The 15758-nt window shown below is 36.1% G+C and overlaps 1 protein-coding gene and 1 long non-coding RNA gene across 7 annotated transcripts in view; one reads left to right on the top strand and one right to left on the bottom strand.

The window, feature by feature from the left end:
• The window catches only part of fab1 (1-phosphatidylinositol 3-phosphate 5-kinase fab1), a 33224-nt gene that overhangs the window by 974 nt on the left and 16492 nt on the right, over positions 1–15758 (top strand). For 4 of the 5 annotated variants that reach the window (XM_022062520.2, XM_022062519.2, XM_022062518.2 and 1 more), the window contains exons 2-15: positions 620–744; positions 2103–2194; positions 2782–2901; positions 3528–3717; positions 3848–4118; positions 5509–5718; positions 6057–6286; positions 6988–7170; positions 7459–7636; positions 8197–8358; positions 8779–8977; positions 11155–11422; positions 12187–13295; positions 15056–15253. In XM_022062520.2, the coding sequence (XP_021918212.1) occupies positions 630–744; positions 2103–2194; positions 2782–2901; positions 3528–3717; positions 3848–4118; positions 5509–5718; positions 6057–6286; positions 6988–7170; positions 7459–7636; positions 8197–8358; positions 8779–8977; positions 11155–11422; positions 12187–13295; positions 15056–15253 (3525 nt within the window). In that variant the 5' untranslated portion in view covers positions 620–629. The remainder of the gene's footprint in view (positions 1–619; positions 745–2102; positions 2195–2781; positions 2902–3527; positions 3718–3847; positions 4119–5508; positions 5719–6056; positions 6287–6987; positions 7171–7458; positions 7637–8196; positions 8359–8778; positions 8978–11154; positions 11423–12186; positions 13296–15055; positions 15254–15758) is intronic. The other variant, XM_022062517.2, reaches the window with a different exon arrangement.
• Positions 12542–14897, bottom strand: LOC110829134 (uncharacterized). 2 transcript variants are annotated; one of them, XR_002542869.2, is made up of 3 exons: positions 14694–14897; positions 14300–14413; positions 12542–13364 (listed from the first exon to the last, which is right to left on the bottom strand). It is a non-coding gene; the product is annotated as an uncharacterized LOC110829134 (long non-coding RNA). The 2 variants fall into 2 exon arrangements; XR_015536546.1 differs by lacking the exon at positions 14300–14413.

The raw sequence follows: 15758 nt of genomic DNA, 5'->3' as shown, positions 1-15758 counted from the left end.
GAAGTTCAAATAACCACATCATTGCAGATGATAGCTTTTGAGGAACACCCTCAGTTCTAAAATTATCAGAAATATTGGATTTGTCTCTGAATTTTTCATCTGAAACAGATCAGGAGCTGATCATGAGGAGACAATCAATGTAACCCCAGCATCAGTAGCAGTACTGCAACCTAAGTATGACGTCCATGACTAAAAGAGCAAATGCTATTGTCATGTGTTTCACTAAGCCTGTTCTTCAATATCTGGAGGGGTTGGAGGAGAAAGAAAGGAAGGAATCACATATTCAAATGATTAAAAGAGTTCCATCCTTTCAGTTGAATAGAAGATGTGTTTCTCAATATTTTTTAATATTTTAAATTCTGGATATAGTTTGTCAGGCTGTAAAGCAGTATCAAGTTCATCTGAGATTTCAGGTTATCACAACAGTGAATATGAAGATGAGATGTTGTGCTGTGTAGTCTGACAGAAGTTTACTAACATCTTAGATTCCATCATCAGTGTGCCCTGGTGATGGATGTAGCCACAAATACCTCTGAAATGTGTTTCATATAAGGTCAGCTTACTAGATGTTGTCCTTGCCTGTTATATATTTACTATAGCTGTGAAATATATTTTTCAGGTGATGTAAGATGGACAGAAATCTGCAGTCACCATCACATCTTACAGAATTTGCTCCTTTAAGTCCTGAGCCAAGTCAGCCAGGTGTTGGATTTTTGTTGTCTAAGTTCTTCAAATTTAATAAAGGTACAACTCATTTTGTTGAACATCTTAAAATCAAAATGTCAGAAGGCATGAAATTGAGCATTGTAACTGAGAGATTAGCATTCTTGCTTCATATTTTAGAGGTCCTGGTGATCAGTTATTAACTACTTATGCTGACTTTCTTTATTGAAGGTTTGTATGGTTTTCTTGAGTGCTCTATAATTGCTGAGATGTTATAGTACTTTCAAATAGAGCACGGCTGCTTTCACTGAAGTCTTCTTGGGCAGTTAGCCACATCAGATGGCTGTGTAAAAAAATCTCAGTTTTCATTATCAGGGATCTGAGATATGATTTCTGATAGTGAGGACTGAGGCAGCTCTCAAAACATCGGTATTTTATGGCCACTTGATGCAACTGATTGCCTTTGAAGATTTAATTGAATTTGGTTACTGCAAAAGCTATATAGATCATATGGATTGTCGCTGCTTTATTCCATATCATTTTCAGTTCATTAATAATCTTTGATATAACTGATGTAGTTTTGAAAAATGCAATTAAACTGTGAAATAAATGGAGGGCACCAAGTATGTGTGTTGTGTCTTACTTATTCTGAGTTTTACTTATCTAAAATTCTAAAAGTTGTTTCATTCCACTGTTGATGACATGTTACTCCACTTTTAATTCTAGAATTTTTCATTAAACATCTTTCCTGTAAGTTATTGAAATTTGCATTGATTGACTTTGACATGGATGGAAGCTGTTAAGTATGGAAAGTTCTAACTCTCTTTCATTGAAGATTTAAGTGGTAGATATTTGTTAGAATACTGACAACTTAACTGTGATGTATAGTTCAGTTTTAATATATTTTAATAAGTTTATGGTGTAGTGGGTTATTTTCACTGACAAAAAATCCACAGAATTTGTGTGTTCCACTTATGCTTACTAGTAAAGTAAAGGTAAAGCTGTCCCACTATACACCATGTAGGCGCTTGGGGGGAGACCTTGGCGCTAGATGGGGTGAGTGGTCAACATCACACCCCGGCCGTGCTTTACTCCCGGGAAAGGACCCCAGTACCCATTGGGTAGGAGGCTGGGTGGACCTCAGAGCCAGTCTGGATGCAGTGGCTAGAGGAAAAATCCTCTGCCCCCATTGCAGATCTAACCTCAATCATCCAGCCCATAGTTAGTCACTATACTGACTTATCTATCCTGGCTCCTCTCATGCTTACTAGTTCCATCACAAACATTCCATTAAGTAAATTAAATTAAGCTAATGCAACCTAACTTGCTTGTTGGTAAATATGTAGAGTGTGTATAAACCTGGGCCTCTGTGATGAGAAGCTGGTGGGTGACTGTCTGAGTTATGGCACGGTCTTCATACTTCCTTAAAATTTTCATAGGTGGCCCTGTGGCAGATTTTAATGCTCCATCACCAACACAAGTATTTCCAGATACCCCTGTCAAAACAGACTGGCAGTCTTCTGATAACTTGGTGAGCATGGATATATTGTATACTTTAATTTGTAACTCATTTATTGCATCTATTTTAATCTCAAGTACTAAGTATGATCTTTTATTGTATTCAGAGCCTGTTTTTTTCCAGAACTTCTTTATTCACAAAGTGCAGTGGACACTTGGTCTCTGTGTGTGCCCACACATATACATGCATGTGGGGGTAGATAGCGCCAGAGTTCATACTTTGTCATTTTGTATTTGTGTTTGAAGTGCTTGGATTTGACAGTACCTTGCTTGTACTAAGTGCCAACTTAGGTACAGAAGTCAGTAATTTTTGAAATTGAGGTGGTGTTAACGTTTATCCTAATTTAATGCAGCTTTAATTTGAAATAACTTTTAAATGTTGATTCTGTGAAAAAACTGTGCTTATTACTCATATTTATTATCTGACTTTTGGATATTTGAGCTATTAACCTATTGTGAATTCAGATTTGGTATCAGTTTTTAATTTGTTCATACTGTTTGACTGTGTACATGGCATTGATGTCATTATGTGGAAAAACAGATAATTGATATAATTTATTTTATGCATGGCAAACAAATGTTTATTTACTTTAAATACAGGAACAGAGGGACACTGTTTCTGATGACTTGGTGACCCAGTTCCCTGTGGATGTGGGTGAAGGAAGAAGCCTCCCTAATGTGCTTAAGAGGATCAGCAGTCTTTTGGCTCTCAAGAGCACAGTCAGTATAATTTGTATTAATCTGTTAGTTAAAGGAAGGCTTTTGAAGAAACATAGTGAGTTTTTATTGCTTGTGGAATATAACAACACAACATTATGTAATGGCACTTTAATTATAGAAATATATAAGTTTAGTATAGAGTATTAACAGTTCTTTTCCAATGTTGATTTAATGATGGCATTATTATTGGTGCCAAATGTCATTATCATTTGTGAGTGTGCATACACATACATTTTTATTTATATAAATGTATTTGTGATTTTTTTCATTTTGTTGTTATCTGTCACCCACAATAACAATGACAATAATAATAATAATAATAATAAAAATAAATAATTATACCAGTTATTAAAGGTAAAAAATTAAAAATTCAGTACTTTTCAGAGACTTGTGTCATCTCTGTATTTAGGTAAAGTACTGTGAGGATGTTTAAATAGAAACCTTTTTGGGGTCAGTTGTATGCTGTGAATTCAGCTCACTAAAAGCTACATGCAGATGGCATATATGACATAGTTTGTCAGCCCCTGTGATGGATCTTTATCATCTTTGTTATCTGGGTTCGTGAGTGGTCCTCATATATTCTGTATAAACAATCCCTTATGTATTCATCACTTGTCCATCTGCAGGAACTTCAGGCATACAAAGACACAGACTTCAAACAGTACTGGATGCCAGATTCAGTAAGCAAGGAATGTTATGACTGTGGTGAGAGGTTTACAACATTCAGGCGTCGTCATCATTGTCGTGTATGTGGACAGATCTTCTGCTCTCGATGTTGCAACCAAGAGATTCCAGGCAAGATCATGGGGTGCACAGGTACAGTGTAGAATTAGCTCAACTACTGAAATACCTTTAAGGTTTCTGTATGGTAAAACTGTAAAACAATGGTATTTTAAATTTTAAGAGCCATTCTACATTTTTGAGTAAGACAACTTATTATTTTTAGGTGACTTACGTGTGTGTACTTATTGCTGTAAAGTCGTACTGTCCTACCTGCAGTCATCAGATATGGGTGCTGATCTGTCTGCTGATCTGAGGGCCTTGCAGGAAGACCTACAGACAAAATTTGGTAACACAGCTCCATCCTTGGCCTCATTATCACAAGGCAGTACCAGCAGTACATGTGGCAATATTGCAGAGTGTCAGGATAATTCCTCAGGGACTAGTCGTAGAAAATTGTCACTTAATATCCAGGAAGATAGATTTGTGCTTGGCAGGTGAGCATACAAAATCTTTATTATTGATTATTATGTTATTTCATTGAGATTTTCTTGTGTCTCTATCTCCTAATCTGTAGACATTTGACTGATCTTCATTGGATTCACGTTATTGTTGGTACCCTTTAATTCTATCATCAGAAATTATAGGTGGTGGATATTTAGATTTGTGAGGTAGAAATAACTTTAATGTCATTCAGTGGCACAGTGACAGACATGACATTTGAGTAGTGATGTATCTGTGAATAATATGCAACATTCAGTGCATATTTATTTTTGAAGAAATAACAGCATGATTTTGCAATATGTTTTGGTGTGGTTGCTGTAAGCAATGTCTCACAGTATTGTGATGTGAAAAAGTAGGTACTGTTTGACGATCTTGAAAAGTGTTTCTATTTGATGGCTGTAATTGATAAATCATCGCAAGATGAAGTGAAAGATTGCACGAGGGCAGTATGAAACATTTGGTTTGAAGATTGTATGTAATGAATCATTGTTATATGTAAAGAAAAATTGGCTATTCAAAATGTTCTGATTTGACAAATAAATTATGAATTATGTTATGTTACGTGTGAAACTTATATGGGAACACATTATAGATATATATGTGCTGTTAAAACCTCCAAAACCCAGCCCTTCAAAATTGTGAAATACACTACACTAATGGCTACTTATGTACTTTTGATACAGGAATTTTGGACTAAGTTATGATGATGTACAAGCATTGCACCTTAATTTATTTATTCCTCAAGTGGATAGATCAGATCAGAAGATAACTGTAAATGAGGAATTGGGAAGGATGTGGAAGGAAGCAGTAATGAACCTCTTTTTTTAAAATTCTGTCTCATAATTCTCCTGAAATGAGTGAGAGTAATCATGAGGAATGTGAATCATGATTTTGAACTGAGGGCTAGAATTGATCCTGTATATATCTACTATAAAGCAGCAGTTCTAACTGCTCAGTCATGACATTTAATGTGATGAAACATGCTGATAAAACTTAATCTCTCTGTTTACTGAAATTTAATTTTGCAAGTGAGATTTGAGTTTCTTACAGCAATGAGTATGAATGTGGCTGGCTTCTGTGATGTTGAACCATGTAGTCTGGTAGATGCTGATAAACATTTTAGAGGAACTTACTGCCTCCATCATTATGGCGATGAGTAAGTGCATGTGGCCACGGTTCTGCCTTGTCCAACCTAATCTTATATCTCCCCCAACATTTCTGTGTGTGTAACCTATTCATCACCCTGAAGTTCCTTGAATGTCATTTACACTGTACCAGAATACATGTGCCACTTTCCAAAAGAGAGCCATTTTCATGACTGTGTAAGTTACTGTTATGTACAGTTGCATAATTCATACAGCACCATTCGTTATTTTTATGCAGAGCCCAAGGGTCTAATTACATGAGTATGGAGGAGCGTTGCCGTGTACTGCAGAAATCATCATCCCTTCGAGCACTGTTTGAAGACATCTGTCATCCAAATATGGGGATGACTTTACAAACACATCGGTATCATCTGCGCAATTATCATAATTGTTTCTTAGGCAGTGAGCTTGTGGATTGGTTGTTAACACAGAGTCATGCAGCTACAAGGTAAGTTAGAAGTTAATTTATAAAAGCCAGCTTTGTCCCAGTTGTTCTCATATTAGCAATGAGAGCAATGAATCAGAAGATAAATACAGAGGTAGAAATGGATTTGTAAAAAGATGGAGGTTTTGCAAAAGTGAATTGGATTGAGCAGAGTTGGAATTAAAACCAAAGGCGTGATTCAGGATTTAACACTAGATTGTACCTATATAATTATATAAACCAGTAAACAAACATTGTATAAGACATATTCAAGGTCTGTTCCTTCAGTTTTGTGGTATTGAGGCTTACTGTGTTTACTGTTTAGTATTTATATGTACTACTTGTTTGTTTTTTAAAATCAGAATTCAGGGTACAGCTATAGGGCAGACTTTGATAGAAGCAGGTTACCTGGACTGTATAGGTGAACAGAATTTTCTGGATGCTTATGCCCTGTATCGACCACGGCAAGTGTTGTCACCACTACAGTACAGCAGTCCAACAAGTCCGATTGAAGATAATGGGAGGATTAGCCATGAAGCACAGGAACCTTTGTGGGTTAAACAAATTCCACAGCAGGATTCTGTCACCACTGGTAAGATGTGGGCAGCACTGTGAAAAGTTTAAAGTAACAGACACACTTCCTTGACCGAGTTCAACTGACTTAACCTTTTAACTGGATAATTTATAATTGAATGAAATCAACAGTAACTTCTTGTTGGGTGCTGCATGCAATTTTGTAATATGATTTGGAGAAGTTATACTGGATAGCTTGTTAAGACTTATCCCTTTAGAATTGTAAAAATAAAATGTCCTGTCATTGTTACTTGAATTATTCTTAGCTTATATGTTGATGCTGTTTTAACTGCATAAATTGCAGTTTGGTATGATGGAAAGATGATGAATGTTGTATAGTTATTGATTTGGATGCATGCTCTTGTTTGTTTGCTTAGTAGGTATAGACTGGGAAGTTTCAAAGGAAGAAACTACTTGTTAAATATAGATGTAGATTGTAGGATGATATTAAATTAGATTATTGACAGATGGGATGCAAAGATATTAATTAAAATGACCTGATATAGGGTATGATGTTATTTGACTTTTGTGAACTCAGTGTCAAACCTTTTGATTGGATGAAAGCCAGAAATTTCTTATTAGTTAGGTAACTATCAAATGCTCAAGAAATATCTGCCTCATTGAGATAGTTAATATGGGTCTGGTAACCTGAATTGCCAATGACTAATGCTCAAGTCAGAAATGTACTTCATATACACTGGAGATTGTTATATTTTGTAGATTCAGAATCAGACTGCCAGCTGTCAGAACACGATGAAACATTAAGCTTGCCTTCGTCAAGTTCTTCATTCTATCTGGACCTCAATGTGGCTGAAAACAGTGTTCATATCAGTCGGCCTGTGGCTGTCAAACAGGATCAACATCAAACTGACAGTGAGCCAGGAGAAGTGAAGTCTCCAGCACGTAAGTGATATACAAAAAAGTTTATATGATGATTGCTAGATGTAAGTACACAGTTTAAGATCTGTGAATTATGTTATTTGTACTTTGAATCTGAAGGCCAATTAGCATTGTAACTGGTTTGGTATGTTGTCATAAATCTGCATCTGTAGGGTGTTAATGTGTCAAAACAGTCCACTGATATTCTGGTCTCTTCAAAGAAAAATATAGTAGTATATATGTTTTACACATATGGGAATGAGGATTTCTCAATTTTAAAGGTTGAATTGTTAATGCTTTTGTTGTTAAAAGTAGGTAATAAACAACTGCTGGAGAGTTCTCATACATATGGCATATCAAGTGAATTTCTCTCTGGAACCCTTCTCCTTCAGAATTCCCAGAGTAGGGAGTCAGTTCCTACATCTGGATGGCATAATGTCACACAACTACGGACTTATAATGGAGAACAGCAGGCATATCTACAGCTCAGGTGAAGTGGTGTTCTTGTTTAGTAGTAGTTACAGATTCATTAAAAAAATTGTCTGGTGATGCAGAGACTTGCTTATGCAGAGCTGAAGTTGTTCAGAATATATGTATTATACATTCTGTTTCAAACATGTTAATGAGTTATGAATATGGCAAGAATGTAATACTGGAGTAAAGATGGAGAAAATGTTTTACTTACATAATTATTTATTGATGAGACATAAGCTCACATAAGGGAAGGAATTCATATCAAATTTTTATCCGAGAAGTCTCATTGAAAGAGACATTGAACTGTGAGTGAGATAGTAATACTGAAATGGGTTGTGATGGTATAAACTGAATTTAATGGATTCAAGGTGGGATCTAGTGGTGGGCTTTTATGTAGACAGTGGTGAGCCTTACAATTTCATAACAGAAGGGAATTTATTTGAACAGCTGCTCAAGGAAGAGCCAATGCCACAGAGCGTATGTAATTCTTTCTCATTTAGACAGTGAAATTTTTCTTCAGTGCAGCATATTTGCACTTCAATTGATAGTAAATGTGAAATATCTGTGTGTTCACAGTAATGGATTCAAGCAGCACATGCACAACTTATTAAAGCAACTGCTGAATTTAGAGGGCTTATCGCAGAGCTGGATAGACATTGTGGTGCCTTTGGCTCAGCAGATTGTTGATACTGTTCGGCCTGATGTGCGAAATGATGCTGATGATATGGACATTAGGCAGTGAGTAGCCAGCAGGTATAATATTGAATTGAGGGAAGAGAGGGAACTTTCATTGCATAACTGAATTATTGCAGATGTCTGTAATCAATTTTTACATCCCATTGGAATTCAGTGAGTTAGGATGGAGAAGTGATGATGCCAAATTCACATCTACTGCAACTTCATGTTTATTGTAAATATTTTACCACCACAGGAATTCTGTTTATGTATGTTTGTTTAACAACATTTTAGGTACACCTGTATTTATGTAATATCAATGCTTTGAAGCTTTACACATAAGACAGGTGTTCTATGTGTAAAGTACAATTATGTTACAATGTGAAAGCCATAGAATCAGGACATTGCCTTCCTACAAGGGATATGCTAAATTTCTGTCAGATCCATTCTGTTCCATTCACAGGTGATTTTTGCCTTTTACAGGTATGTTCAGTTTAAGAAAGTTCCTGGTGGAAGTCGAAATGAGAGTTGCATTGTAAATGGTGTAGTATGTTCCAAGAATGTGGCCCATCGTGCAATGTCCACAGAATTGGTCTCACCTCGCATACTGCTTCTTGGCTGCTCTATTGTATACCAGCGTATTGAAGGCAGGCTACTATCTCTGGAACCAGTCATAATGCAGGTTTGTCACAAATATCTGATTTCAGATTAATTTATTCATAAAGTTGTATGTTTTAATTTCTAACGATGAAGTTATTTTAGAATTGAGAAAATTATTAGCCATTGTAAACATGAATGTAATAAATTAAGATATAGTTATTTTTGGTTAAATCCCTGTTATTTGGTTTTTTAAATGTCTTATAACATTTTGTTTTAATTTGGTTGACAGAACTATTTACATAATTTTGTAATAATCTTCATGAAAGTCTTGACGCAGAAATTAGTGCTTAAAATGTTCTGGGTGCATAAACTTCCTTGAAAAGATTGACCGGTTCAATCCACTCCACATCTGCTTATTCTGTTTTCCAAGATCCAGTAATACCCTCCTGTATGCTCCTAGGTTCCTTTGCTGTTGAATTGAAGTAAGACATCTGAGGTTTGAAAAGAAAATAGTGGTAACTCTGCCGTGCATTCGCAGAATTTTACAAGTCCGGCCATATTTGCAGTTGGCTTGTAGTGACATAGATATTGAGTTTGTCAACCAATTAACACTCCTGTGTACCATTGTTACACAGTTGCAAATGAGTAAAGTTAGATCATCTTGGAATGTAATGATTTTTAGCCATAAGATTATTGAGATAAAGAGATAAAACAAAGAACATAATAATACAGTATCATCATAAGACATACAGAGACAAAATTCCTTGCTTCATCTTTATACTCATCACTGTAAGAGCCTCAAATATCACTTGTGAAAATTTCTTATTTGTATGGAATCCAAAGGTTCATTACCATATTCACAGAAGCCCATTATTAGACTTCGTCCTGAACCAATTATTTCCAGTTTACATCTTCACATTGTGTTCTTTGAATATTTATTTTAATGTCCTATCTTACAGGTGGTATTTTGATCAAAATTCTGTATGAATGTTTGATACTTCCCCTGCGTATTCTGTATCCCACATACACAGTGCGGTCCAAAAGTTCCTAAACTGAAATTTTTACCGCTTTTCTACCAACGTCATCTTCCGGACCGAGGTTGAAATACGTAGTAGAGACCCTTTTGACAAGGGTGCGAAGTGGCGTTAGTGTAGTGGCAAGGTGTTGTTAAGAAGGGTTGTCTCGTACGAGCTATTGTTGTTGCGCAGTGTCAAGGTCGTGAGATGGATGGCTGTAAAGCCAATATTTCGGCTTCAAAGACTGTGGAGCTGATTCAGAAGGCTTACAGTGATGCAGCAGTAAGCCGAACAACAATTTTTGAGTGGCACAAACAGTTTCGAGAGGGTAGGGAGTCAGTGAAGGACGATGAACGCTGTGGCCGGCCCACAACAAGTTGAACTGATAACAACATCGCTGAAGTCGCCAAAATGGTTCAAGAAGATCGAAAAGTGATGTCTCGGTTAATAGCAGACACAATTGGCATCCTGAAAACAGTGGTTCTACGGATTTTAAGCAAAGATTTGCGCGAAAACTGTGCGCCAGATTTGTCCCGCATGCCTTGACGAGAGAGCAACGCCCCGGCTCATTCGGCAGCAATGATTCGACAGTTTCTAGTGCAAAAACAAGTCGCGACGTTACAACACCCCCCCATACTCACCAGATTTGGCTCCTGCAGACTATTTTCTGTTCCCAAAGGTGAAGTTGCAGCTAAAGGGTGCAAGATTTGACACAATTAAGGCGATTCAGAAAGCAGTGACCGACAAGCTACAAGCAATTCCCGCAGAAGACTTTTCCAATGCCATGAAGAAGTTGGAAACACGTGCTAACCAGTGCATTGCATCAAATGGATCCTATTTTGAGTAAATAAACCGGAAAAAAATATCTGCCTTTTTTTTTTTAATTCTTATTGCCTTAGTCCGGAAACTTTTGGACTGCACTGTGTATGCCCTTGATTTAATTGCCCTAACAACAGTGTTGTGTGAAGCCTACAAATTATAAAGCTCTTTATTATGTAATTATTTCCATTCCTTTTCTTTTCTGTCTTTTCTAGTTTTAAGTGTATTCTGCAGTACTTTCTTCACAGTGAGAAACAAAATCCTACAGTCATATAAAACAAGTAAAATTGTGACTAGGACTAGGATAATGTTTATGTAATATGTAGGATTGAAGTTCCTAAAGTATCAATTTTACTCTGCTGTTAATATTTTTCTTCCTTTGTAATAAATGATGTGTTCTGACTGGATTGATACATTTTTTCAGGAACGTGAATACTTGCGTCATGTAGTAGCTCGCATTGCCAACCTCCAACCTGATCTGGTTCTCGTACATCGCAATGTGTCTCGATTGGCACAGGAGTTTTTGTTGGCCCTGCGAGTAACATTGGTGCTTAACGTTAAAGCAAGTGTTCTGGAGCGTGTTGCTCGATGTACTCAGGCAGACATTGTCACTTCAGTTGATGCTCATATAGGTCGTCCACTGTTGGGAACTTGCAAGCGATTCTACCTCAAAACATTTCAGAATGAGAAAGGTACATATTTGAAGTTTTACATTTACACTTTTGTTAGGACTTATGTTTAATTTTGGTGTATACGTCCTATCATTTATTTCAGAATTTTTTGTATTCCTGTCTCCTGTCTAAACATATAAACAATAAAATACTCAAAATGGTAATTTTTCCTGTTGTTTTGTATGGTCTCTCACCCTAAGGGAAGGGAAAAGAAAGCTAAGGGTATTTGAAAATGGTTTTGAGGGGAATGTTTGGGCCTACCCACATAAAACAGAATAGATACTAAAAGGGAGAAAATAACTATTGGCTTCAGAAAATTATTATGTTATGAGGAGGATGAGATAGCATTCACAGGAAAAATGAGAAATGCATACAAAATTTTAGTGAGAAACCCTGAAGGGAAGAGACCACTTGCAAGACTTACGTGTAGATATGAAGATAGTATTAGAATGGAATATGGTATGAAGATGTGGACAGGATTTGTCTGGTTCAGGATAACATCCAGTAGTAGGCTATAGTGAACATGCTAATGAATCTGGGGAATTTCTCAGCTGCTGAAGTTACTGTTAATTTATCAAGAAGGATTCATTCTGCTGTATGGAAATAGTGCTTCTTAGATATCACATAACCATGTAGACATTCATTGTGTTCCATTTCCAGTTACATTAATGCCAGATTCATGTTCTGGGTATGGATTACATGTTTGCTATGAATTGTCAGCTGAGCAACCCTGGTTAATGCAATGCAATTAATATTTGAATACTTTTGCGTGATATTTATTCCAGGTTCCAGTAAAACATTAATGTTTTTTGAAGGCTGTTCCTTGCAGCATCTTGGTTGTTCAGTATTGCTTCATGGTGCAACAAACAGTGAACTTACTAAATTGAAACGTGTGGTCAGTCATATAGTGTTTACTCAGTACAGTTGGAGACTTGAGAAATCATTTCTCATGGATGAATTTGCTATGCCTCCTAGCCCTCTGCATGACAGTTTTTTTGAGGAACCTATAACAAATGGTAGTTCTCAGGATGACCTTATTTCGTCTCCAAGTAAGGCCAAGTTGTGCCTTAAAAATGGCTCTGCAAAAGTATTATCAACTTGTGAAATATTGCATAAAAGTTGTGAAAATGTAGCCAAAGATTCGATGTTATATATCCATTTATTGTCACACGACAACAAAGAATCTGCTGACATAGCAGTTGTGAACAGAGAAAATGTTATAAATAATGTTGCTGATGTGCCTGTGTCATATGCGTTGCCTCGTAACACAGGAGACATAAATACCAAAGATGAGAATATTCAGTCATTAAGTAAAAGCAATGTCCTTTCAATTTCAAATGTGCAGTTAAATAAAAATGTACAAAGTGAAAATTCTTCTACAGCTGATAAAATGATACATTTATGTAATAAAGCAGAACACATTATAGCTAGTCAATGTGCAGATTGCAATAAAACATTACAGAATGAAAACAGGAAAAATGTTGACTTTGTTGTGAGTGATAATATGAATATCATGTATTCTTCAGCTTTACCTAGTAAAAAGGATAAGTGCATTTGTGAACCTGTTCATAAGTTGAAAGGAGTTCAAGACAATGTTAAAGAGGTTCTAGTAAATGAAACTTATCGTGATAATTGTGATGCTAATAAAACACAACCACTTCGTATTGGGAACAAGGAGAAGTCTCTAAGTGAAGAAAAACGAATGAATGTTGAATCTGTGAGTGATTTTAGTGATCCACTACATTTGTACCTGAATCTAGAAGATGAAGTTTTTCATGCTGGTAACCAAAGTACCAGTTGTGGACAGTGGTTATCAGTTGCTGAATTACCACTCTCAAATAGGTTTCGTAAAGCTCTGGATGACACCATACTATCTTCTTCACCCTACCTGAAGGTGAGTTTCTTGTTTTCCTTAACTAATCCATAACTTGTCAAAGCTGTTTGCTGCAGAAATGGTTACAATCTGTAAAAATGGCAGTAATAATTTCCCAGTCATTTGATTACAACATATTCACAAATAAAAGTTTCCACATTTGACTTTATCCCTTTAACAGTAGCATACAACAAATAACTACAACTATACTGAAAATGTATAAAAAAAAGTTATTTTTAAGAACATCGTTACTTGTTATAATTTTCACAATACCAGTAAATGAAATGGACACAAATTTTTAACAAGTAGGAAATGGAAGTTTATTTTGTTATTATTGTTATTGATACAGCATATGGAAAGGTAAACAGTTCATAAAACCTTGCATGCCATGTAGTGTATTGGAAATATAGAACATGCATACAAACAAAACTTATACCAGTCCAGAACCCCTGTAACTGTTGGAATTAAAAATTTGAACTGGCCAGCAAATCACGTGTGAAAGATCCCATGTTAGCAAGTCATGTGCGGAGGTTCCCACGCTAGCAAGGGATCTGGAAGTTAGGTCAAGAACACGTGCAGTACTCGAGTGGAGACGGCGGGCTTTCAGCCAGTAAACAAAACTTTTGTACCGGTTATGGGAAGTTTTGTATGAGAGGATCCAAATTTCAAAAGTATTCTATGTTTTTCTTTCATTTGTTGTTCCTAATTTGTTTATTTATAAAAAAAATTACCACATCAACCCTGAGGTAATCCTTGTTCCCACTGACTCTAGTTCAGGATATAACTATCTCTTGCCGCAGAAACAATGAAGGTGACAGGCAGTGAGATAGAATAGTATAATTATAAAAGGTTTACACTTTTGTTTGTATGCATGTTTTATAAACAGTTCAATAATACAGGTCTGTTTTTCTGAGTTGAGTATTGATCATTCAAGAACAGAATCTCGGTTGGCTCAGAATAAATTTTTCCCCATTTGTTGTTTTCAGTAACTACATGCTTTAAAACCATGTATGATAATGATTCACCTGATTATTTGGACTGGAGGTTTAAATCCTGCATTTTTGTGTTTGTTGTCCTTTGTAAGTAGAGGCCTTTTGATGGGCCAGTCTCTTATCCAAGGAGCCTCAAAATGTGTAAAACTGGAAGATATAAAAGTTCTGACTCAAAATAGATCAGAGGGCTGAATATATGATATATGAGGAAAAAGAAGAAGAGGGATGAAAGACTGGAAACTTAAGTGGCCCGAGTTAACTATTGAACAGTTCTAGTTTGTTTTTTCTTACAGTTACATAATTGCTACAGCCATGACAGTGTTGCTTGTAGTCTGATGGGATTACAGTAATGCCAGGCACTAAGCTGCCAATTGGCAGTGGTTTTCTTAATTTCTTTAAATAACTCACTAGTCACAAACTCACTGACCTCTAGCACTAATACTGTGCTTTAAGATACAATTTTGATGCTATATGTAATGGCATAACAATAGCTTATACATCCAGTATAGTTTGAAGAATCTTCAAGTATTGCTTAGTCTGACTTGTACTGTGAATAGAGGTGGTATCCATTGCACATTGATTTATCCTGTCATCTGTAGGAATGTAACAGAATTAATTTCTGTTGAAAATTGGTGAGTGATAATGGAACAATCAAATTTTGTTATGGTATGGTAAGATTAAATAGGCTTAGCCAAACTATTACATGAAGCTTCTAAATATGCATGCACACTATTAATTGCAGGAAACTATTAAACATCTGAATTAATATAAAACTTTTCTGAAAATCAGTTTACAGTGCCATACTTGGAAACAGAACCTGGGCGGAATTGTGTTCTGAGGAAATTCTTCCCAGATGAGATCTTTTGGTCTGCACAGTTTGGTACACTAGCAGGGGGTGGCAGCAGCAGCAGTGCAAGGGCGATTGCCAGTGGTGAAGTAAATGATGTATTATCTCAAGAAGGCGATTCCAAGTTTAAGGAAATTAAGGTGGGTGTTGTGATCTTTTCTTGACCAGAGGAGTGACAAAAGATGATTGATAACTAATTTGTGAAAAGAAACAATTTTCTTCACAATGAAAATGTTTATGATTCACTTTTTAGGAGATAATCAAATTCCTCCCATTTCTGTACCTGCCAATATTTGGGTTTATAGCAGTCCCCAGAGGCCTTTCTTATGTAAGTGATATGGAGAGTATCATGTAACTCAGAACCAATTTACTATCATTTTATTGCAATGTTGTATGTTGTGCTTAACAAATTTTCCAGTAGCTTACTCGCTACTGATATGGTGTGCTGTTATAAGAGTTTTCACATTAAATGGGGTGCACTGTGTAATAAAACAGCTAGATGGCATTAATAGTTTGTTCAGTATTGTTACACCCAGCTACATAATATGGCATCTGAGAGTTAACAGTGAGAAAGTTATCTCAACAATGTAAGATTTGAGGTTTTCACAGCGGTGAGTATGAAGCTTTCTGTCTTCTGGGTTGTTG

The sequence above is a fragment of the Zootermopsis nevadensis genome, unplaced genomic scaffold (genome assembly GCF_977971745.1).
Source record: "Zootermopsis nevadensis isolate Lab colony 2312 unplaced genomic scaffold, Znev_1.0 Znev_ptg000022l, whole genome shotgun sequence".
In the NCBI taxonomy this organism is placed as follows: domain Eukaryota; kingdom Metazoa; phylum Arthropoda; class Insecta; order Blattodea; family Termopsidae; genus Zootermopsis; species Zootermopsis nevadensis.
Note: the sequence above shows the minus strand (reverse complement) of the source record. Positions and strands in the feature narration are given on the sequence as shown.